General features: G+C 34.1%; 1 protein-coding gene and 1 pseudogene across 10 annotated transcripts; one reads left to right on the forward strand and one right to left on the reverse strand.

Moving 5' to 3' along the window:
• Positions 1–8,318: 8,318 nt before the first annotated feature.
• Positions 8,319–9,275, reverse strand: LOC111408488 (annotated as a pseudogene).
• A 1,330-nt stretch (positions 9,276–10,605) lies between these two features.
• Positions 10,606–22,737, forward strand: LOC111407743 (pyrroline-5-carboxylate reductase). Of its 10 annotated transcripts, none has more exons than XM_023037400.1 (8): positions 10,606–10,923; positions 18,614–18,842; positions 19,726–19,774; positions 20,574–20,665; positions 20,974–21,046; positions 21,473–21,593; positions 21,805–21,910; positions 22,330–22,737. In XM_023037400.1, exons 2-8 carry the CDS (start codon positions 18,642–18,644, stop codon positions 22,525–22,527), a joined length of 840 nt encoding a protein of 279 aa, XP_022893168.1. In that variant the 5' UTR covers positions 10,606–10,923; positions 18,614–18,641; the 3' UTR covers positions 22,528–22,737. The 10 variants fall into 10 exon arrangements, with proteins under 10 accessions (XP_022893168.1, XP_022893172.1, XP_022893173.1 ...); XM_023037404.1 differs by having other exon boundaries at positions 18,621–18,842; XM_023037405.1 differs by having other exon boundaries at positions 18,632–18,842.
• Positions 22,738–24,248: the final 1,511 nt, after the last annotated feature.

Here is a 24,248-nt window from a genome sequence, read left to right on the forward strand (position 1 = left end):
TTGTTTGAGCTACATTATTGGAATGAAAATGTATTTTTGAGAAGTGTATTTATAATAAATTTGTGGTTTAAAGATAAAGAAAAATTTTGAAATTGTGCGTAATATTATTTTATTAAAAAATGTTTGATTAAAATAATATTAAATCACTATTGAAAAATATATATATTTTTTTTCAAATAACGTGGCCCAAACAGGGCCTAAATTGATATCAATGATGTTTATTCTTCATTACTTAGGTAAATTATTGAGTTTAGAATGAATTGTGATAAAAAGAAAATAAAAAGGTTTATGTTGCCGGAAATGGCAAGAGATTTATGTGAAATCACCATTTCCAGCAAAGCACAAACGACCAAAATCGAATGTTTTACAGTCAGCTCATTTTTTATTTGTTTTTTCATTTTTTCTTCTATTTCACATTTGTTTTTTCTTTTGTTTAATTTGTTTAATTTTTATTATAATTATTTGAAAATAGTTTTAAAATTTCTTAATTATTTTATTCATATTATAAATAATTTTTTTCGATTTAAATTCTTTTCTTTTGATGATAAAATTTAGTCTTTTCAATTTTAATTAAATAATATTTTTATTCTTTTTTTAATTTTCATAATTTTCTTTTGTTTAATTTGTTTTGCTTTTATTATAAATTTTTTCTGAAACAATTTTTAAATTTCTTTTTTTTTTGTTCAATTCATATTATAAATAATTTTTTGTTCCATTTGAAATTCTTTTTAATTCTTTTCTTTTTATTATAAAACGTAATTTTTTTTCAAATTTTAATTAAATGATATTTATTTTTAATTTTAATTAAAAAACTATATAATAACTTTTTTTATTTTTTCTGTAATTCTTTTTTGTTCTTCTTCTTCTTTAATTTATTAAATTATTTATTTATTTATTAGTATCGGTATGAATCTATATCTTGTGTATAATAGTTACAATTCGATTCACTTAATTTTTTGAGATCATACTTTATTTTATTATCTTTTGTTTAATGTTCTAATAATTGAATTTTTACAGGATGAAATACCATCTAAATGTGGAATTGAGACGAATGGTGGGGAAAGCAATTTGGAACAATAACTTTGATAGTTTCACTGCTGTATTGGAGTTGTTGGATGATCTACACGCGAATATTCTATGTCAATCCTTTCTCTAGTCTCCGTATCAGTTGAGAGAGGTGCAGTATTTCGAGTAGATCATTGATGCACTACTATGTCGGCTGCTTAGGCCAGTCGACGGAGTTGCCTTCCATTTCGACCCTGATGATTGAACTGAAGGTTACAGGTGGTGCAGCTCATGACGGTATTCATAGAAGCAATAGACTATATGATGCACATTTTTAGGGACAGCGAACGACGCTTCTACCGCAGTTGATTGGCGCAATCGGGAGTGCAGCTAGATGTTAGACAGTTTGAAGTTAGGACTGGTCTATATTATTGAGAGCGTGGTACGATGTCATCACAAGAAGACTGTGATTGACCTTTTCCATTTGAAAATTGTTGACGATTTTGATGCCTCAACAACTATCCGTAGGGTCGGAGACGTTTTGAGAACACTGTACACGTTTTCACCAGATCACACTCGAAGCCCAATTGATCCATGCATAAGTACGATACTTATGGATTGCCCAATATTAAAATAATTTTTATATTAAATTTATATAATGATTGTATGTGTTGCAGATTTGTGCATATGATATTGTCTGCCTCTTGGGTACTTGGTTTGCAAGGTGAAGGGAGACACGTTGCCCTTGGATACATCATTGATGAGCATCCTAATCATATGAATGTATATCTGGTAAACAATTATTAGTTATTCTCAACGATCCTCAGGCGAGTATTATATATATGCGATTCATATTGTACGTAGTTTCAAGATCTTATTTCATGATCGTTAACTAGTTGAACTGTCAATATATCAGTTTGAAATCATAACTAAGTTGACGCTATCAGTGGAGAAAGACGGTCGAGGTTTTGTGCATAATTTAGTCATTCCGTACACTCAAAACGATCAGATCCAATTCCATTATGAACTGAGGTTGGGTATGTAAATTGAATATAATTTTATTGATTATCATTGATGTAATACCTCGAGCTTCACATTATATATATGGACAATATGATTCATGCATTTCATACTAATTACATTATCATTTGCATTAATTTCCTAATTGTTTTCTCTTAAAATAGTGCATTTAATCATCAAAGCTTTAAAATCTTTACATGGTGATAATCTCCAACTCCTCGACTTAAGTGGTGAATTTTACATTGAACTATAATAGAAAATTAGGTTAACTAAATGTTAGAAATTGGTTTGGTAAGTAATGGAAAATCAAGAAGGTCGGAAATTAGTATCGATAAAGGTTCAAGCTTTTCATTCAGTTGATCGAGGTCACCTTAAACCCTAGATAGGTAATTGACATATTTGGGACATGAGGTATGAAGTGACGTGATCACAACGCAATAATATATATCTCATATGACGTTACAAATATTAAGGTGCGAATTGTTGAAATCGGTTGAAAATCTGGTGTCAATTAGGTAAGAAATTAAATGAACAGTTGAGGAATTATCTCTATAATGTATTTTGGGATCTTAGGGCAAGTGAAATGGATTTTAAACATATTAAAATAAGCCAATGATTCTTGATTTGTACCTACAAAGATAAATATAAAATCAGATTAATACTACAAGTGACCACCTCATGCTTGGGATGTTTGTCATTTTAACACTCAATTTCTTCATTCTTAAGACATCAATCTCGTCTCTACTCCCTAAGAACTTAATATAGGATGAATATATATCTTAAATGTCACAAATGGATCCAAAAATAATGGTTGAACGTCAAGTATTGCTACAAAGAAGACACATCATGTTTGGACAGCTCATGCTTAAGGATACTTGTCCTTTGTTCACATTTTTCTTCACCCTTAAGCAATACTCATGACCCTAGTCCTTAAGACTACTTATAAATCTCTTAAAGAAGACATTTATCCTCCAGTGACCCCAAGACAAAGAGAGAGCAAAGGAAGCAAGGAGAAATAGAAAAACAAGAAATTGGAATTGCAGTTTGAGCAGGTTAGTTCAACTCACGGTTTTGAAGTTTTTCCTTAGTTCTTTTAGGTGTTTTATAAACTATTCAAACTATGAACTTTTCTTGAAATTATGTGGGAGGTAGTGGATAATTTTATGATGGCAAAATAGGGGAGATTAATTACAAGAACTTGAGGGAAAACAACCTGGGTGGAGATGTAGGTTGCTGGATTTGAGTGGTTTATACCTTGATTTTGGGATGGTACTTAGTGTGTAACTTATATCTATCAATATGAACGTTTTTATATGTAATTATGAAGTGTAGAAATGATTTTTAATGGCCTAGAATTCTATTGGTATCATACTAATACAATGAAAATCGAAAACTGTCACAAGGAAAATAAAACTGCCTGATTTTGTTTAGTGAAAAATGGACTGTTTTTGAAGTTGAAAATGCTTCATTTGTCACAACTTTATATCATGATTACCTTCACATACATGTTATAGAAGTTTGATAACAGTTTGAGAGTCGTTGAATATAGTTAAGGAGGTGAAAAATGATTAGAAAAATAATTAGACGGTAATAGAAATTAGAAAACGGATTCTGCCCATTTATGTTTTTAATGTGATTCCAATCTTTACATATCTATTAATTATCTCTTGGTCCTAGAAAATAGATTCTAATTAGTACTAGGTTGTGGATAATAAATTTGGATGATGTTGACGTTCATAATTGGATTCGAGAAATAGCGAGACTTATGGGATTAGTTTGTAATGCTATCGGTAACTTGAAATAATGATTTCAGCTAAATTGTTTTGGTGTGAATGGACGTATTTTGAGATTGTGTGTGTTAAGGTTATTAAATGGAGGATTGTCTTTAATATTAGATGGTAATACAGGTGATTTTTTGACGTTGAGCGAAAAAGGAAATTAATATACACTCTGTAGGAGCTTGCACACATAAAAACGAAAGGTAATAAAAAATCCTCAGTATTTGTGATATGGTAATGTTGGAATAGTTACATAATTTCGATAAGAGGTTTATTGCACATCATATGATGGTTATGATTATTGAGAATGAGGTTGTGGAACCTACTGACATCGATTTTCATTAAATATATCATTCATGAGTATTTTCATCCGCAAGCACAACATGTGATCATGGTTGAAAATTCTGCATGTAAAATATGATTTCAAAGTGATTTTTTTTTATTAAATGTTTTTATTGACCACTACTAAGGCACCGATGCATGTGAGGTATGCTTATGTAATATGTTTGATATCGCGGGTGATACTTCCTGGGTGATTGCAAAGGTAGACAGGGGATGGACTTTTGGTGATCATGGAAGGGTGAACCACTCGACTGTGCCCTTGTGATATTATGATTATTAACGCTGCTGGGTGGGAGACTTCTTGGGTGATCATAGGGGTAGTTAGGGGTGGGCCTCTAGTGGTCACAAGAGGATGGTCTACTCCTCGGTATCGATTTCATATTGGCCATTTGATTATTTATATTGATATTATGCAGAATTCTATCTTGTGCATAGTAGGTGGGTGAAGAGCCCAATGAAATGAAATGTTTCAAATGAAATAATTTCGAGTCGATTTTGATGAATATTGGAATATGATGCTTCCTTATCGTAATGTTTAAAGTAAATGACATAGTGACATATATCTTTATTATTCATATTCGTGACATGCATGATTTTTGCTTATTAAGTATTGACTTATGTAGTTCTTGCATTGTAAGTGAGCCTGGAACTACATAGAGAGCACAGCTAGCTGTGGAGCTCTTACGGGATTTCAGAGTTCGATGACATGGATGACGACTTGTAGGGTTATTTTGTGGACTGTTATTTTGAGTTTATGGCCTATTGTGTTGTATGTTGGGAATCCTGTGTTGTATATTTTTTGACATGGCATGTAGACATGTTTATAACCTCAGAATATATATATGTTTGATTATGGCAATATGATTTTGATTTAGAGACATAGTTATGTCGTTTTATCAAGTAAAAAAAAAATTTGTGAAATTCTATGTCTAAGTCGAGTCATCAATTTCATTTCCACACAAGTTAATAGATAGTTATCTATATGAATGTGGGTGTGACAATTTTGTATGAGTTAGCCTCTTTTAATTAAGTTAATAAATTTTGAGTGATGATTACCTCCAATGAGAGGATATCATTCTCTCCCATCTAGACACCTCCCCCGTGGATCTCCTGAGCAAAGCAGGCAAGCGATGGGATGGGAGACGAGGTGACGGAGAGGGTGATAGGGAGGGTAATGGAGATGGGCATCATCCACAGTTGTGGATAGATAATGTTGCATTAAAATCATTTTTGTTATTTGTAGAGTAGGAGTGACCCCCCGATGGAAATGAGAGAGGTGGCAGAGGAGTGGTGAGCCCCTAGGAGGTGTGGCCTGTGGTAGTCCTCGAAGCGGAAGAAGAGAAATGTATTTCTATCTTCTGTAGGACTTTGTGTTGTTTGATGTTTGAGCTAAAAACACGTAGTACCTCTTGGTGTAAACACATATTCGTAAAACAAATCTAAAATTAGCTATAGATAATAGGATGTAAAAAAAAAAAAAATTCAATAATAAGAAATCATACAATCAAAACCTAAAACTAAAAATGAGCAATTTGCTGAATTTAGAGAATTGACAAAGTTCATCAATAATCATAGCAACAAAAATTAAAAATTAGCTTATTCCAAAAAATACTAGGTAGACAATGATTACATATTCTGGATAAATTAGAGGACAATTTGGGTACAAACCCTTAATCTTGAATTTAATCCAGATAAATTAGAAGAAAAGCTAGGTACAATCCTTAATCTTGAATCTCAGCAACGATCTTCGACACCTCCTTTTTCCTCTTCAAAATCTTCCAAGCCTTGAAGAATTTCTTGTAGTTTTACTTCAAGAATTATTGTGGAATAATATATATATATATATATAATTTGGGTACAAACCCTTAATCTTGAATTTAATCCAGATAAATTAGAAGAAAAGCTAGGTACAATCCTTAATCTTGAATCTCAGCAACGATCTTCGACACCTCCTTTTTCCTCTTCAAAATCTTCCAAGCCTTGAAGAATTTCTTGTAGTTTTACTTCAAGAATTATTGTGGAATAATATATATATATATATATATATATATTTATTTATTTATTTATTTATTTATTTAGTTAGTTATAGGCACTCTAAAATTGGGGCTCAAAACAACCTCATTCAACCAAATTTAAGTTTTTCATTTTTCATGCATGTAAAACCTAATACTATGGTGGCGGCACGCGCTGTACGTATTGCTCCAAAAATTAAACGTATACATGCAATTCTCGCTAATCCAGCGTCAAGTCCCTTCATTTTTAATTTTTGTGCATTTTTTGCACAATTGGTCCTTGAACTTTCAACCTCCAACTTCCTATCTCATCAATGTTTCTTCAAATTTGGTCCTTCATCTTTTCAAAGTATTCAGCTTGGTCCCCAAACTTTTCCAATGTTAATTTAGATCCAAAAATTCGTGCAATCATCCACTTAACTTTTCAAGTACGCCCAATGAGTCCTGTAATTTCCCAGCGTTCATACAATGCTATCATTTGGTCAGTCAAAGCTCCAAATTACTTTCTTTTTGCTTTATTCATCTTCAAATTAGGGATTTAGTTTTCAAAACTCAAATACAAGAAGTTAGTAGAGTTTTGCTCAATTAATTAATTTTGTATTGTAAGTTGAACTAATTTATTCATGTACTTATTGTTGAAGTTCAATATATATATCAACTACACGTATTCTAATTTGGACAAGTGTGTTGAAGGATGCTTAGAGTGTAGGATATGGGCAAATCTAAGCCCTGATCATAGTGGCGGCCAGTTCTCGTAGAATCATATAAGCAATGCTACAAAAAAAGAAGATTTATTGTAATGTAGCTCAATAAGAACCATTAGTAGAAAGAGTTGTGCTTGGTGTACATAATTTGGGTACATAGGGGCGTCCAATGCCCGCCTCATGTGAGGGCTGTGGACAACCCTATATACATATTTTATGTACACCAAGACTTATCTTAGTAGAAATACATGAAATATTAGTAGAAGTAGAAATTTTAGACGATATAGAAAGGAATGCTATAACCTGGGCCTTTTTTTGCCTTAAAAAAAAAAAATGCGTCACGTCTTTGCAACAAGTAAGCAAGCGAGGGCCAAATCTGGAAGTAGCAAGCCCATAACCCTTCTTTCTAAGAGTTTTAAGTCTTATCCCTTAAATACAAATAGCACTTCATATAGATTGCTATCGATTTGGTATTGAAGAACTCGTGTGGTTTTTCAAGAAATTGTGGGTAAAACTCTTACATTTAATCGTCGATCTCGTTTAGTCACCCATCTCAAAGCAAAAGCATCTACTTCAGATCTAGTTCATATTGTTTGAAGAATATTAAGTTCAAATCCTATGGACAACTTCAACTCTCAGTTTGGCTTTTTCACTTCCCATTCCAAGCTCTTCTTATACACATGATTGCATATGAAGCAGGGACAATGACATTCTATAGTATGTTATGTTTGTTCTTGAAATCGTTCATTGTTAAACCTGAAGATGTGAAGGAATTGCAAGAAAAAAAGATAAAAATAAATAAATAAATAAATAAAATTGTTGAACACCCTCAAAAGCTATGAACAATTTGTGGAAGTAATCAAAGAGATTGATATTTGCGAACTTGACCTTGACCTTGCCCTTGCCCTTGTATCTGATGATATGAGAATAATGCTACTTGAACACAATTATTTATAAATTGATGCACAGATAAAGAGAAAAATACAGCTTGGAATAGAGGGAAAAAGGAGAGTAAAATCTGTTAACTTTTAACATAATTTCGTGCAATCAATCTGTATATCAATCTATAAATGATTATGTACATGTAACATTATACATTTCGTAATCAGTGGACTTTCATTGCCTTACTCGCTACCGCTTTCCTTCTTTGCTTAACTTTTCTCCAAACGTATTATGCAATGAATCCCTCAGGTGCGTGTTCCAAATTTCGCTCTTCAAGTTTTAGTTGAGATGTGTTTATGTTTGTATGATTATACATCAAATTTATCATGGTGTTATTACAAATGTTAATCTAACGATCATACTATGAGTGAAAACAATTGTTTTGAGTTCTCGAATTCATATTTTGAATGCTAAGAATCTGGAGATACAAACCATGTCCTCAAGAAGTTTGCTCAATTGCTACGTCTCGAGACTTCATTCAGAACACCAAAGTTAACAGAGAGCAAAGTAAGACGAGTGTGGCAAATTATTGTTTCCGATCGATTAACCATTCACGATATTCAATCATGCTTGTTCAAGGAAATTTACTGATAACATGTAAAGACGAGTTGATAGAAACATCATCATCTTATGAAAGGAAAAACCAATAGTGTAAGGTCTAAAGGAAATAAGATTGAGCAAGCTAATCCATTGAATACGGCAAAACTAGTCATTAAAAAGTTCTCGGCTACGGTTGTTCGCAGCAACGACTGCGTTCATCAAAATTCCCCAAAAACCAGCTTTCTCCAACTCATGAATGCCAGCTATAATTGTGCCTCCAGGAGATGCAACGTCATCTTTCAGCTAACCGGGGTGCTTTCCAGTATTAACTGCCATTGATGCTGCTTCCAATACCTGCAACAGTTCAGTGGTTGAGGTTGATGAAGTTTCGACGCTTTCAGGCACTATACAAGAAGATATAATTGAAAAGTACATTTTGCAGAAGACATAATTTGAATAAACAAATCGTTCATCATGAAGCAGAGCATGAACACGTCCTGAATTCAAGAATTTGATGTGGAAAAAAAGGGTATCTAAGTCTATATGTGAGGAGTCGTGTTAGAAGACATATGTCCAAATAAATAAGTTTCTCTCCTCTAACAACTCAAGCTTTTAGATGAGATGGATCAAGACAATTCGACAATTCAACAATTCAAGCTTATCTGAAGGAGGGGGGGGGGGGTTAACATTGCATTAATCAATTTCGTATTTTTGAATAATAAGCTGACAGAAATGTTTAATTTAGCATGATAAAGTAACATATTCCATCGGCTTACAGTTTGAGAAGCTAGCCTGAGTGCCAGATCCCTAGGATGTCCGGCAGCCACCCGTCCATCAGCCAAAGCTTCTATTGCTAAATATATGTGAGCTGGTCCACTACCACCAAACATTCCAGGAAAAAAGAAGGCTAAGAACAGGCCAATTAGCCCCATTTTTTCGTCTCTATAAGTATATGGCTTACACAGCATGTAGGGCAGTCAGGACTCAGGGGAACTCAAAACACTTAAACCTCAACTATGTCATAGATAAACCAAAAAACTTTACATTAAGAATTAACTACACAACGGTGAAACAATACCTGAGGCCAGTGATTGCATTGAACAGTTTCTCATCAGCTGTCCACACCTTACCAATGGCTCCAAATAACTTGGAAGTTAATTCTCCATCATCTTTAGTAGCTGCAGCTCCCAGGCTGATAACTACGTATATAATAAGTCTATTGGTAAAAGCGCATTATCATCCAAAATCGAGAAACCAATAACTCAAAAAATTGGATTTAACATAGAGTGGCTGAAAGGCAAATCATGAAACATGAAATAATCTGACAGAAAAATGAGATTTGAAAGGGGAAGTGTCTAGGTAAATGATACTTAACAATAAAGGTGTTCCAGATCTAAAAAAAGCTAGAAATTCGAAAATGATATGGTTTGCCATTTATTTTCTCTGTTTAACGATCACAATGACAATGTGGATTAGATATGCAAGGCCGGTCGTGTGATCAGGGGCCCAAGGCGAACTCGATAACTTGGGCCCCCAGATCAACGTAAATCATAATCCAACGATGTATTATACAACCAATTGCTAACTTAAAACTTAACGTAAAAGACATTTACAAAACATCTCAATTATGGGAGGATTCTTTTACGTTAATTAGTGTGTTTTACCAAAAAAAAAGAAAAAAATGGAATTTTTTTTTTTTTGGACCCCCTTGGAGAGCTACGCCTGAGGCAGCAGCCTATTGAGCCTATACTCAGGTCCGGCTCTGCAGATATGTAAGTCTATCACGACGTGTTTTAACTCAGGTGAAGTACCAAGTTCTCAATCAAATCATTAACTCTAATATTAGGCTTTCTACAAGTCACAAGTCAGAAGGCAAAGACAGGAGAGATAGGAACTGGTGTACCAGATGCTGCATTGCCAACAGCAGCCGAGGTGTTGGGCATAACTCTAGTTAATCAACTGTGACCAGCCACTCCAGGACAAGTCAATTGACATGAGTGAAGTGAAGTGACGAGAAGATAAATATGGAGTCATAAAAATTACAAAATGTAACTGCACAAAAGGACTTCCTAGCCAAACACGAGGCCTATGGTTGGACCAACAACTATTGAGAACCATGTGAATCTCTATAAAACAAAGGATATGAAGTCATGGGACTTATCATAAAGAATTACTGTGCCCATAGAACAAAAATCCAAATGCCTCAAAGATAATATACACCAACAAAGTGAAAACATTTTTATGTGTAATTTTTTTGGAAAAAACATTATAGTTCGGCCCAAATTTAAGATTAGCCACCTACCTACCATTTTCAATATTTAACTATTTTAGCCCAACTTAAATGGATCAACTTTTAATCCAATTTTTAAAATTAGCCCACACACCAATTTAACCCTCAAACTTTAAACACACCCGCTCCCTACTAACCCACCAAATCATTCATTCATACTTCTTATCTATTCTCATTTTTCCAATTGATTATGGAAACGCGCAAGTGAAGAGCCTGAAACGGTGAAGCCCCCTGCATTCTGCAAGCCAGAAAGAAAACATTACTTGTGGCACCACGTTCTGAGGTAATAGGTATTGTCATTTCTATTTGGATTCTTTTTCATTGAATAAGTCACAATAGGAACATTTTCGGATTTTCCCAAACTAGTGTTGAGTTGTCGACTGAATGAAAATCAGGAAATGGATATAGAAGACTAGATTTTGGGTAATAATTATTAAATTAGTGGGATTGTGATTGTCAATTGTGGGAACAAGGCAAAGTAAAAGTGTAAAATTGTATACTAACAGGCCAAGATTATATGCTGATTTTTGAATTTTGGAGTTTTTGAAAGAGAGCTTTTCGAATTCTTACAGGCTAAAATCTAATTATTAAACTCAGCAGAATTTTTATTTACTTGCATTTTTGGGTGGTAAGACACAAAAAGTTTTGAAATTCAATTTATTTAGACTCGTGCATCTCTTCCTTACACTTGTAGACAAGGTGTTTGTTGAAATGACATATCACTCTCTTATTGCTTTTACGCATTATTGTTTTCATTATTCAGTTTGAGAATTGAGATTGAGATTCATATCTAATGGGTTACCCGGTTAGGTTATTTATGGTATCAATTTTGATTAGTTTTAGAATAATTGTTTTGTAAGTAGATTCTATTATAGACGAGTTTTATGCAGTTAAAGCTCGACGGACACAACTTTAGTAGGTAATGTCGTAATGAAATTTTATGTTGTATACTTTATAAAAATTTGTGCACATATATTTTAAATTTCAGCCCCCACCCCCCACCCCAACATGATTTTTTGGATCCGCCCGTGACAAACCTGCAAATCTTTTAGTTTAACTCCAACAACAACTGACACCAAAAGCTGCTTCTCCGAAAGGAGTGACCTCAACTGCAGTACCTCGCCTTTATCTGTAAATATGTTACGCATCAAGAGAATAGCTTAGTATTCAAAGCAACATCTAAGACATCTTCTTCTAAAATGTTCAGTGAACAAATTACGAAAAAGATGGAAAAGGAACCAGAAGCCAACAAAGATCTGCTAGATTTTTCTCAATAGATTATTTTGAATTTTATGATGAGCATGGACAAATGTGTTTCTATCCTGGATGCTCAGCAATTAATTCAAGTAAACCACAGTATCCACTATCCACAGATTGAAGTATTTTAGTTCTAGTGTGTCCAACGTAATTTTCCACATGTTTACTGAATGTTTTACATATATAGCATTCAAGCAACCATTAACTCTAAAAGGACTGATTGAAATAAATGTTGCCAACTTTTAAAATCTTCATAGGAGTTGTTAGTCGCTTATTTAAGCTTTGAAAATAGCCTAATTTTTTGAAAAACCACATATGATGATTGTGGGCAACAACCCTAAAAAAGAGATACGTTTATTATCATAAAAATAACAGATTGTGCTCCTCCCTCCACAGCCCCTGTGCAAAGTTGAAAGATAAAGAAAAATGAGGTTAGAGACCAGATACATTTATTTGAATATAATGATTGCGAAAAATTCATGTTACTTGTAAATTTAGTCATTTTACATTTCAATAGCACAACTGAAGAATAAGAATAAAGAACCTACACACTTATTTAATCTCCTTGTAGCACCTTGATAGATTGAAAGTATCCAGAAACTAAGACAAATAAAACTCACAGGAAGGTACCAAACAAAATAAGTGAACATGGGAAATGGAGATAAGCTAGAACAATACCAACTTGAGTCTTGACAAATAATATGACAACATCACTGTCTTCAACTACTTGCCTTTGGGAAACACAAGGTAAATGAAAGATATCTATCCATATTCATGACAAGCTAATAATACTGAGCTAACAAATATTCCACAATGGGTTAAATCAAAAGCAATCATCCCTACAGCTCTATCTCAATGACAAAAAATTGTCACAAGTTTACAACTATGTGAGCAAAACACATTGAGGTGCTAGGGGGAAAATGGCCAGTTTTTAAAGGTTGCCTTTAGTGTAAGATGGTCAATACTACGTCATTCCAAATGCTCTTCCCATGCAAAGTCATTATGGTCAAGCCTCGTCCCTCAAAACCTCATCTTGTTGGAGGCGTAGTGACGAAGCTTTAATAATTGGTGAGTAGGGATGGAGCTTGCACCCGGCAAGTGGGCGTGGTTGCTCGTGCTGGCTTTGTTGAACCTTGAATTCCGTCCATGGTGATTGGCACCGGCAGAATGTGAAGATTGAAATGCAAGGGAAGGTGAAGCTGTGAAGGAAATGAAATGAATGTTTGGTTTAGGACTTTTTTGTAGTGGGCTTTTAGTTTGGGCAATCCCTTTTTTAAACATTAGGATTTTGCAATTAGGCCCATTGTCCAAAATCCAAATACCCATTCTAATCCATAGTCAATCAGAGGCTAAATCACGAAATTTTTCCATTTCCAAATTTCAGACTCTTTTGTGTTGTGATTGTGAGTCTTGTGAATGTGACCGTCGACTACCGCCTCTGAGTTTTAGTTTGTGAGTGTCACATCGTCACCCGTCACCATCCCAGTCCATGTCTATGACTTGTGAGCAACTGTATTCTTTTTCTTTATTATTATTTTTAGTTCATTTTGATGCTTTAATTTGGTTGCATTTATTTAATATGGTGGTGAATAACCTAAAGGACCGGTCTGAAACTGCAAGATCCGATTCAGATTGAATAGGCACTGCACCTGGGATCTCTTTCAAAGGAATAAATCTTAAAAAGAAGGGAAAATAGCCAATTTTTAAAGGTTGCATTTATTATTAATTAGGCAGTGAATGTGTAAGATTTATTTTTTATCCATTGTTTTTATGTTTTTTGGTGGTGAATGTGGTTTTGAATTTTTTTATGCATTTAGAGGCGAGTCATTTTGCAAATTTAAAAAGAGGGGAAAATGGCCAATTTTTAAAGGTTGCAAATGATATGTGGCTATTGAACTATATGTGAGTGTTATTTTCTAAGATAGGGTTGTTAAAGATGTGACTTCTACTGATTTTGTTATTCATATATTATATATCCTTTTGATATAACAGCCGAACTAAATTCTAGTATATGATTGTTTCTGAATTATGATTCCAGAATTTTAAATTCCTTTTGATTTATGTTTCTGGTGTAGTGGAAAGATAAAGCTAACTAATGACATGTTTGGATAGTATTCTATCTATTTCAAATTGATCTTTGTACTTTGGCTTAATTTATATTAACTAAAATTTAATTAATCCATAGGTGAACTGGAAAAATGTGTGAATGACGTTCATTGAGATGAGTTAACCAGTTAAATGGTAGGAAAGCATATGGAATTTTGAATCTTTGATGCCTTTGAAGTCTTATCATTTTGCGAATTGGGAAAGAGGGGGAAAGGTCCAATTTTTTTAAAGGGTAGAATATTCATTTTTGTATTAAGATGACTTAGGAACAAATATAGATAATTAGAGAAACTACGTTCCACCTAAATTGTGATGTACAGGGGGTCGTGATCAGTGGCGGATCCAGCACCTGGCGAGCACCAGCGGCCGCGCGTGCTGGATCCGCCGACAACCAATTTTTTTGGTTGAGAATAGATGAATATTTTTAGGTTATACTTCTGATTATCACTTTTTGTTCAACCATACCCTCTGGCCAAGTGGGTGAGTTCGGGTTTTTACTTCTTAGAGGTCCCAGGTTCAATTCTTCATCAATCAACTTTTTTGTTCTATTTTTTTAGTATTACAATTTTTACCAAAAATTAATGGAATGAGGAGGAGGGGATTTGAACCTGGGGCTATTGTTAAAATTATTAATGGTTTGACCATTATGCCGGTTGTTGAATTGTGATAATAGATTTAACAAATTTTTATATATTAGATTTTAGCTTGTTTTAATGCAACAATACAAATTTGAACTCGTGCTCTTCTTTTGAATTATATAAAACTTGGCAACAATGTCATTTGATGAATATAGTTTATTGTTTTAACAAAATTATATATGTTGAATTTTAACAAAATAATTGTTATGTTTAAATTTTAGGTCTTGCTTGATTCCCATTTATTTCAGAATATATTTTTCCCTTTTTTATTTTCAACCATATATTTTTTAATAAAATAATATTACACGAAATTCAAAAATTTTTCTTATTTTTAACCAAATATTTTCCATCAAATCACTATTTTCCAAAATGCATTTTTTACCCAAAAAAAAAAAAAAAATTACATCAAACGAGCTTGTAATATTTTATTGGGCCGACGATTGGCCCTCAACGGTCGCTCGTGCTGACTCAAAATCCTGGATCCGCCATTGGTCGTGATGAGTATGTTATTCATTTTTGTATGGAGATGATCTAAGGACAAACGTCAAATAATGGATGAAATTGCATCCTTTTTCTTTGGATTTGAAATTAAACACTTGAACAAGCTTGTTTGGCTGTATTTAGAACTCTCTATGAAAAACTAGTTAATAATTGTCCAATATTTAAGTTTGGGAGCGTGGTTAAACAGTAAAGTGAAGGAGACTTTCTTAGATTTCAGCTCTTGTATCCTTATTTCCTGGATCCGTTCTGGCTATAGGTTAAAAAGAGAGAGAATCTAACACACATGTTGCATTATGAAAGGTTCAATTGGCAGATCAAGAATAACCTGAATAATATGCCAAACCTCTAATGTGTTTCGAGAGCTCAAATATTCAACACTCTTGAATCAATGTTAGAATGCAATAGCTTGGACTACTCTGAGGAGGAGAAACCTTCATCCCAGGCATTCTGGACCTTTAGCAATGATCCCAGGTTTGTTTTACTGATTATGTTGTTAAGATGTGGGTGTTAACCCATTGATTTACGCTCTTATATCGGTCAATTAGATTTAATCTAATATCCAGATTCCAGAGACCATCATATCATCTAAAATAATCTTTAGAATACATTCCAACTAAGTAGCTCTAGCAATCGAGAGTATATTTTAAGATATCTAGAAGTTTCGTTCAGCAAAAAACAGTGAACATTGACCTCGGAATTTCGCAAGTACAGAAGTATTATCTTATAAATATAATTAACTAATTATCAGCTGTGAAGACAGACACAGTGCTTAACATATTTGATCCACAATCACCTTAGCTCATACACCTATATGAATACTATCTGATAAACTACAACCGGCCTGCAGCTCTGGACGTCATGTCCAAAGAACACTCTTGTTGGTGCAACGTGCAAGATCAAAGAACTTCCAAGTATACATTCAAGAATGAAAAACACCATGCCGGCATTTAAGAAGTCTAGGTTGGCATTCGTCATGAAATAATACCTCAAAACTAACACCACCATTTCAAAAAAAGGTGAAAAAAAGGGGGGCGACTCCCACAAAAAAAATTAATCAATGGACACATACATTATGACTTTTAATTCATTGAATGCCTCCTGTAGAAAATATGATTTGTTCCTTTCACACTTGTATGCATGTGGTGGACCATGGCAATCAATACAAGTCCACTTTCATTCTTCCCTGAAAATCTCAACTTTTGCCCCAATAAATATGACTTGGTCTGTTGTTGTCAGCTCAAATCATCCATTCCACAAGCCCTTGGGAGTTTAGCTACACCCAATCCTCAAAAATCATCCAAGAACTTGACGAGATTCATACAAACCCTCAAAATACCTTCCAAAAAGCACTGCCAACACCTTTAAATACCATCTCAATCTCCGCCACACTAAATAAAAAGGATCACCTCAGGTCTAGAGCCTGAAATTGGAACCTTTTGACCATCAAAGATTTGCCTGCCGTTAACAAACTTATGCAGTGCTTGAAGACACCTCAAATTCTACAGAGCTCAAACCTCAAAACCATTTAAAAATTAACGGAACTGTAATATCTGAATTAACCAATTATCAATCTCATTCAACCAAATCTACCTTTAATACTTTAAACCCATCAAACCTGAAAATACTAAACTCCAAAAACATTTAAATTAAATATCAACTTACTCAAGGAATTTCGATTTTTAGACCAGGTATTGAAAACCCATATCAAGGCAAAACGGAAAAAAAATAACCCCCAACCAATCTTGTCAAAGCCAAAAAAGAAAATTTCTATTTCTTGGTCATTATTCTTATCGTATCAAATTTGGTACAGCGAAAAAACAGAGATCCTTACGAGAATCGCGTCAGAAGTGGACCAAGGGATGTGGTCGCCACCGTTGAAGAAGTTGGTGATGGACTCCCAGAGTTGAGAAACCTTCGCCTCCATTGAGAATGACAATGAATCCAAGAAATGGAAACCGAACCTTTTATTTCTAACGTTTATTTCGTACTTTGACCCAAAAGATATTATTATAATATTAAAAATAAAAGAAAATTGCAAACAACATAAAAAACCAAAATCAATATTAAAAAGTTTATTAATTAGATAATGAGATTTTAAAATGATAATAGACCTAAAAAAATCAATTCTTTCGACACAGAAACAGAATACACGAAACCAAAACAAACTTTCGGCCCCCGACGCAGAAAATTCAAATAAAGGGTATTTATGTTTAGCAGATTTATTTGTAGTCCTTCTTCCAAATGTGTATAGCTTGACGCATTACGCAATTAATTGCATTCTAAATTACGTTTATTTTTTGGTTCTTGGTGTTTATGTTGATTTTTTCGTCATTAGTAGTTCAAGGTAGCAGCTTTTAATCACATCTACATCTTTCAAAATGTTGGACCTTTGTTCTGCTCATTTCTGTAATTATTCTGTTCACGATTAAATTTTTCGTTGCTGATTTGTTGGAATATTATGGGTATTAATTGTAACGAGTAAAACAAAACAATGGTTTTTATCATTTTTAGTCCCAACTCCATTGGAATACCTTCTGACAGAAAGAACCAGAGAATCTTGTATGATTTATTTCTGAAAATTGCTTTCTGAGTTTGCATATCGGAGTATATTTGATGCATTGTGTTGCCAATAATCCTGCTATATATGTACATCCTAGTTTACACCTGATTTACCGAATTTACACTTGACACAATCTCACGCCATCTTTGACACCTTACACATTTAATTCAACCCTCACAATTTTGCCACATCACCCATCTATCAACAAGAATGTCAAAATTAATGTACAAATAGCTTAATTGTTGTTGCCAAACATTTTTGCATAAATTTCATTGTTTTCGAGGAAATATTATCCTAATCTCCGGGGTTATTTATACACATGAACATTTTTACAATATGCACTCTATTTTACATCTTTTTTGCCGTTTGACCAAAAAAAAAGACCATCTCTTCATCCAATACATTTTTGCCAACACATTTTCTTGTCAACAAAGTGGTAAAACTTAATGGACGAGCGGCAAAACCACATTTTTATATCATTTCATTATAAGGGTTATGCTTGGGGTACATTGTGGCATCCATCATGGTGTCCAAAATGGACACACGGCACCTCGGCATTGGTCGAGGTGCCTGCCACGTCAGGGCCCACCAGTACCTCGGCCAATACCGAGGTGCCGGGTGTCCATTTTGAACACCATGTTGGACACCTCGGTGTACGTTGAGCATTTTCCTCATTATAATAGCTACTGCTGGGAATTTTTTGCGTTGCTGCATTTTCACAATGTTATGGGGTTGGTGTTTACCAAAACAGTTGGAAAGAACTTACTTTCTGGAGGACAAATTGAGATTTCTATAATCTTCTTTACTTAGTAACACTGCCCCCCTCCTTTCACTCTGTTTTCCATGGCAACTTACCATGCTCTTTTGCTGGTGCTTTTATCTGAAAGACATTTTTATTCATATCTAACACGATGTCAGTTGTTAGCTTTTTTCCAGAAAATTCTCAATGATGACCATTGTACCGATTCCAAGCGACTCCTACAAGCTAGGTTTTATCGGGGCTGGAAAAATGGCTGAGAGCATTGCAAGAGGTGTAATCAAATCAGGGTTGTTGCCTGCTTCCCAGATTAGAACTGCACATCTTGGATATGATCGTCGTACTGCATTTGAATCTTTTGGCGTCAAAGTCCTAGATCACAACAGTCAGGTATCCACTATCCTCAGTTTCTCTTTCTATTTGTATGTGTGCGGGGTGTTTGTAAAAATTTTAAAACAGCAAAATCTTGACGCAAAGGAAAAGTTGTCACTCTGTTGTGTTCACCAAAACGTACACTGCTTCTAGATGCTTTTGGCTGATATGTCCAAGTTTTTGTGTGCACATATCAAAAAATATGTGGCTGGATAATTCCCAATCAAATAAGTAATTGTAGATTTTATAATTTCCAAATTTAATTTCTTAAAAACTCATTCTAGTTCATATAAAGATATGATTTATTGATTGCATTGTTGTTAGATGCAGTTCTAAGCACAAAGGTCAGAGAGGCTCCCTTGAATGCAATCTTTAAGAGCAGTTCAAATGTCCATTGGTGCCAAAAATGTGCATAATACAAAAATAAAAACTTTAGTATGTGATGTGGTTGATTCTTTGGCTATGGCAATTGAATTAATAGTTGAAATACATATAAATCTTATTCTGGCTATGCTTCAATGTTAGTTTTTCTCCCGCCAGCAGTGAAATTAAATGGATGTCTTATGAAAATATTTACGGACAGTTGCTGCAATATCTGAATTTCTCGACTCTTATGCATGCGTAGATAATTTTATTTTAGATTTATTATGATTTATATGCTCTTGACTGAAATTACGAGTGGTCCCAATTTCAGCTTAATCCTCAGAATTCCCTCTAGCACCTCAATGTGTTTTGCTCACATTGTTGTAAACTTGTGACAAATTTTTGTCACTGAGATAGAGCTGTAGGGTTGATTGCTTTTGATTTAACCCATTGTGGAATATTTGTTAGCTCATTATTATTAGCTTGTCATGAATATGGATAGATATCTTTTCATTTACTTTATGTTTCTCAAAGGCAGGTAGTTGAAGACAGTGATGTTGTCATATTATCTGTCAAGCCTCAAGTTGGTATTGTTCTAGCTTATCTATTTGCTCCATTTCCCCTGTTGTCTTCTTTTGTTTGGTCCCTTCCTGTGAGTTTTATTTGTCGTAGTCTCTGGAAACTTTCAATCTATCAAGGTGCTACGAGGAGATTAAATAAGTCTAGTTTCTTTCTTCTTATTTTTCAGATGAGCTATTGAAATGCAAAATGACTAAATTTACAATTAACATGAATTTGTCGCAATCATTATATCCAGATGAACATATCTGGTCTATAACCTCATTTTTCTTTATCTTTCCACTTTGCACAGGGGCTGGTGCTGGTGAGGGAAGAACACAACCTGTTATTTTTATGATTCTCTTTTTTAGGGTTGTTGCCGACAATCATCATGTGTGGTTTTTCAAAAAAATAAAAATAAAATTAGGCTATTTTCAAAGCTTGAGTAAACGATTTTAAAAGTTGGCAACATCTATTTCAATCATTCCTTTTAGAGTTACTGGTTGTTTGAATAATGTATATGTAAAATATTCAGCAAACATATGGAAACTTATGTTGGACACACTAGAACTAAAATATTTCAATCTGTGGCTAGTGGATACTGTGGTTTACTTGAATTAATTGCTGAATATCCAGGATAGAAACACATCTGTCCATGCTCATCATAAAATTCAAAATAATCTACTGAAAAAAAATCTAGCAGATCTTTGTTTGCTTCTGGTTCCTTTTCCAACTTTTTTGTAATTCGTTCACTGAACATTTTAGAAGATGATTTCTTAGATGTTGCTTTGAGTACCTCTATTCTCTTGATGCTTAACATATTTGCAGTTGAAGGCGTGGTACTGCAGTTGAGGTCACTCCTCTCAGAGAAGCAGCTTTTGGTGTCAGTTGTTGCTGGAGTTAAACTAAAAGATTTGCAGGTTTGCACAATTGAATCCTTCTAAGTTATTTTTTCACTTTGTTGGTGTATATTATCTTTGAGGCTTTTGGATCTATGTTCTATGGGCACAGTTAATTTTTTAATGCTTTATGATAAGTTCCATGACTTCATATCCTTTGCTTTATAGAGATTCACACGGTTCTCAAAAGTTGTAATCACCGACTGGTGCAACCTTAGGCCTCGTGTTTGGCTAGAAAGTCCTTTTGTGCAGTTACATTTTGTAATTCTTATGATTTCATATTTATCTTCTTGTCACTTCACTTCATTCATGTCAATTGATTTGTCCAGGAGTGGGCTGGTCACAGTCGATTTATTAGAGTTATGCCTAACACCCCGGCTGCTGTTGGCAATGCGGCATCTGGTACGCCAGTTCCTATCTCTCCTGTCTTTGCCTTCTGACGTGTGACTTGTAGAAAGCCTAATATCCCATAACAACTCTAGAGTTAATGTTTTGATTGAAAACTTGGTACTTCACTTGAATTAAAACACGTCATGATAGATTTACATATCTGATCCACATTGTCATTGTGATCGTTAAACAGAGAAAATAAATGGCAAACCACATCATTTTCGAATTTCTAGCTCCTTTTAGATCTGGAACACCTTTATCGTTAAGTATCATTTACTTATAGAGACTTACTCTTGCAAATCTCTTTTCTCTGTCAGATTATTTCATGTTTCATAATTTTCCTTTCTGCCACTCTATGTTAAATCCAATTTTTGAGTTTATTGGTTTCTCGACTTAGAATGATAATGCACTTTACCAATATACTTATTATATACATAGTTATCAGCCTGGGGGCTGGAGCTACTAAAGATGATGGAGAATTAATTTCCAAGTTATTTGGAGCCATTGGTAAGGTGTGGACAGCTGATGAGAAACTGTTCGATGCAATCACTGGCCTCAGGTATTGTTTACTAAATTCTCTCACGTTTCACTGTTGTGTAGTTAATTCTTATTGCAAAGTTTTTGGTTTATCTGTGACATGGTTGAGGTTTAAGTGTTTTAAGTTCCCCTGACTGCCCTTCATGCCTTTGTAAGCCATATACTTTATAGAGATGAAAAGATGGGGCTAATTGGCCATTTCTAGTAACTTTCTCTTTTCCTGGAATGTTCAGTGGTAGTGGACCAGCATACATATATTTAGCAATAGAAGCTTTGGCTGATGGAGGGGTGGCTGCTGGTCTTCCTAGGGATCTGGCACTCGGGCTAGCTTCTCAAACTGTAAGCCAATGGATATGTTACTTTATCATGCTAAATTAAACGTTTCTGTGTAAGCTTATTATTATTATTACCTATTCAAAAACACGAAATTGATTGATGCAATGTTTCATCATTTTTTTACTTCAGATAAGCTTGAATTGTTGAATTGTCCTAATCCATCATCTAAAAGCTTGAGTTGTTAGAGAAGAGACAAACTTATTTATTTGGAAATTTGTCTTATGACACGACTCCTTACCTGTAGACTTAGATACAATTTTTTCCCCACATCAAAGTCTTGAATTCGGGACATGTGCATGCTCTGATTCACGATGAACTACTTGTTTACTCAAAAGATGTCTTCAGCAAAATGTACTTTTCAATTATGTCTTCTTGTATAGTGCCCGAAAGCATCAAAACTTCATCAATCTCAGCTACTGTAGCTGTTACAGGTATTGGGAGCAGCATCAATGGCTGTTAATACAGGAAAGCACCCCGGTCAGCTGAAAGATGACGTTGCATCTCCTGGAGGGACAACCATAGCTGGTATTCATGAGTTGGAGAAGGCTGGTTTTAGGGGAATTTTGATGAACGCAGTTGTTGCTGCCAGCAACCGCAGCCGAGAACTTTCTAATAACTAGTTTTGCCATATTCAATGGATTAGCTAGCTCAATCTTATTTCCCTGAGACCTTGCACTATTGGTTTTTCCTTTCATAAGATGATGTTTCTATCAACTTGTCTTTACGTGTTGTCATTGAATTTCCTTGAACAAGCAAGGTTAAATATCGCGAATAATTAATTGATCAGAAGCAATAATTTGCCATTCTTGTCTTTCTTTACCCTCTGATAACTTTGGTGTACTAAATGAAGTCATTTGAGGCAATTGTGTCAACTTCTTGTGGCAATGGTTTGTATCTCCAGATTATTAGCATTCTAAATACGAATTCGAGAACTCATAACAATTGTTTTTACTCTAAAAGTATAATCATTAGATTAACATTTGTAATAACACTACATTGATAAATTTGAAGCATAAATGTTCCAACAAAGATTAATACAATGAATTCAAAAGCATTAAAAATTGTCTTGTTTGGAAGAGTCGAAACACATCTCAACTAAAACTTGAAGAGCAGAATTTAAAACACATGCCTGACTTGGGAATTGTGCAATAAGTCTAAAAAATTAAGCAAAGAAGGAAAGTGGTAGCGGGTAAGGCAATTAAAGTCAATGGATTGCGAAAAGTATAATGCTACATTATGGGTGGGCGAGGGTTGGATTGGGTCGGTATTTGTCCCAACCCAACATGGTACCAAACCAACCTAACCTGTGCAAAGGTTCCAATTTGGTTGGATTGGGTTGGGTTGGTCGGTTCACCAAATATCCATAAAAAAACCAACAAAATCAAAATGCACAAGGTTGATTTTGAGAAAGAAAGGGTACATGATGCTCATCTCTATTATGCAGGTGTGCGGGTTTAAAACAATTGTATGAAATTATTGACAACTTTTTTCTTCATTCTGACAACCTTATCTTCTGGTTTCCTTCTTTTGTTGACTTTGCTTGATAATTGACTACTATTCTTTTTCTTTACGTCTTTTCATCTTTCTATCTTCGTCTTTTCTTCATTCTCAATTATTGCATTTATTTGTCCATCATTTCAATGTAAGCTTCTTCTAACTCTGGATCCATTTCATTGTCTTTTTCATTGGATACGTATTATTATTCTTCTTCTGTATTTGATTGGATTTATGTAAATTCTCCATTAGTTTTTTGAAATGCCTTCAGATATAAATTCATTTGCTCAATATTTGGTATAGGAATTTTTTCTATTCTGATTCTTTTAGCGAGGTGCTCTTGGCAGAAAATAACTCCGTTATTCCATTGTGCTAATAGTATGAAATCATGACTTTGGACTTCCATCATTATTGCGGTTTCTTAGATCCGTCTTTCATAATCAATTTGTCTAAGTTTTATTTTAGTGTTAGCCTTTGAAGAGGGCCTGAATCTTTTGGCTCCTTCATATATTAAAATATGATAATAGGCTGGAATTACAATTCCATCATTTACAAGAGGGGGTCTGGAAATAAATTGAATCATCAAGGGATGGTCTTTTAACTGATCAAGAATATGTTTAAGCTTTGGTGGAAAAAAATTAGAAAAAATTGTTTAATATATATATAGTATCTATCATACCAAACTGTAAAACTAGGTAAAAAATGTCTTCTTCCTCAAAAATTGTATAATCAAAAGAAATTGTGGGATAATTGTGTTTAATAAATGTTGAATTTTTGGCTGATACATATTTAGGACCATGTTTAAGGAAATATCTGTTTTCATTGTAATAATAACTTAAAATTTGAG

The sequence above is a fragment of the Olea europaea genome, chromosome 13 (assembly GCF_002742605.1).
Source record: "Olea europaea var. sylvestris chromosome 13, O_europaea_v1, whole genome shotgun sequence".
In the NCBI taxonomy this organism is placed as follows: Eukaryota; Viridiplantae; Streptophyta; class Magnoliopsida; order Lamiales; family Oleaceae; genus Olea; species Olea europaea.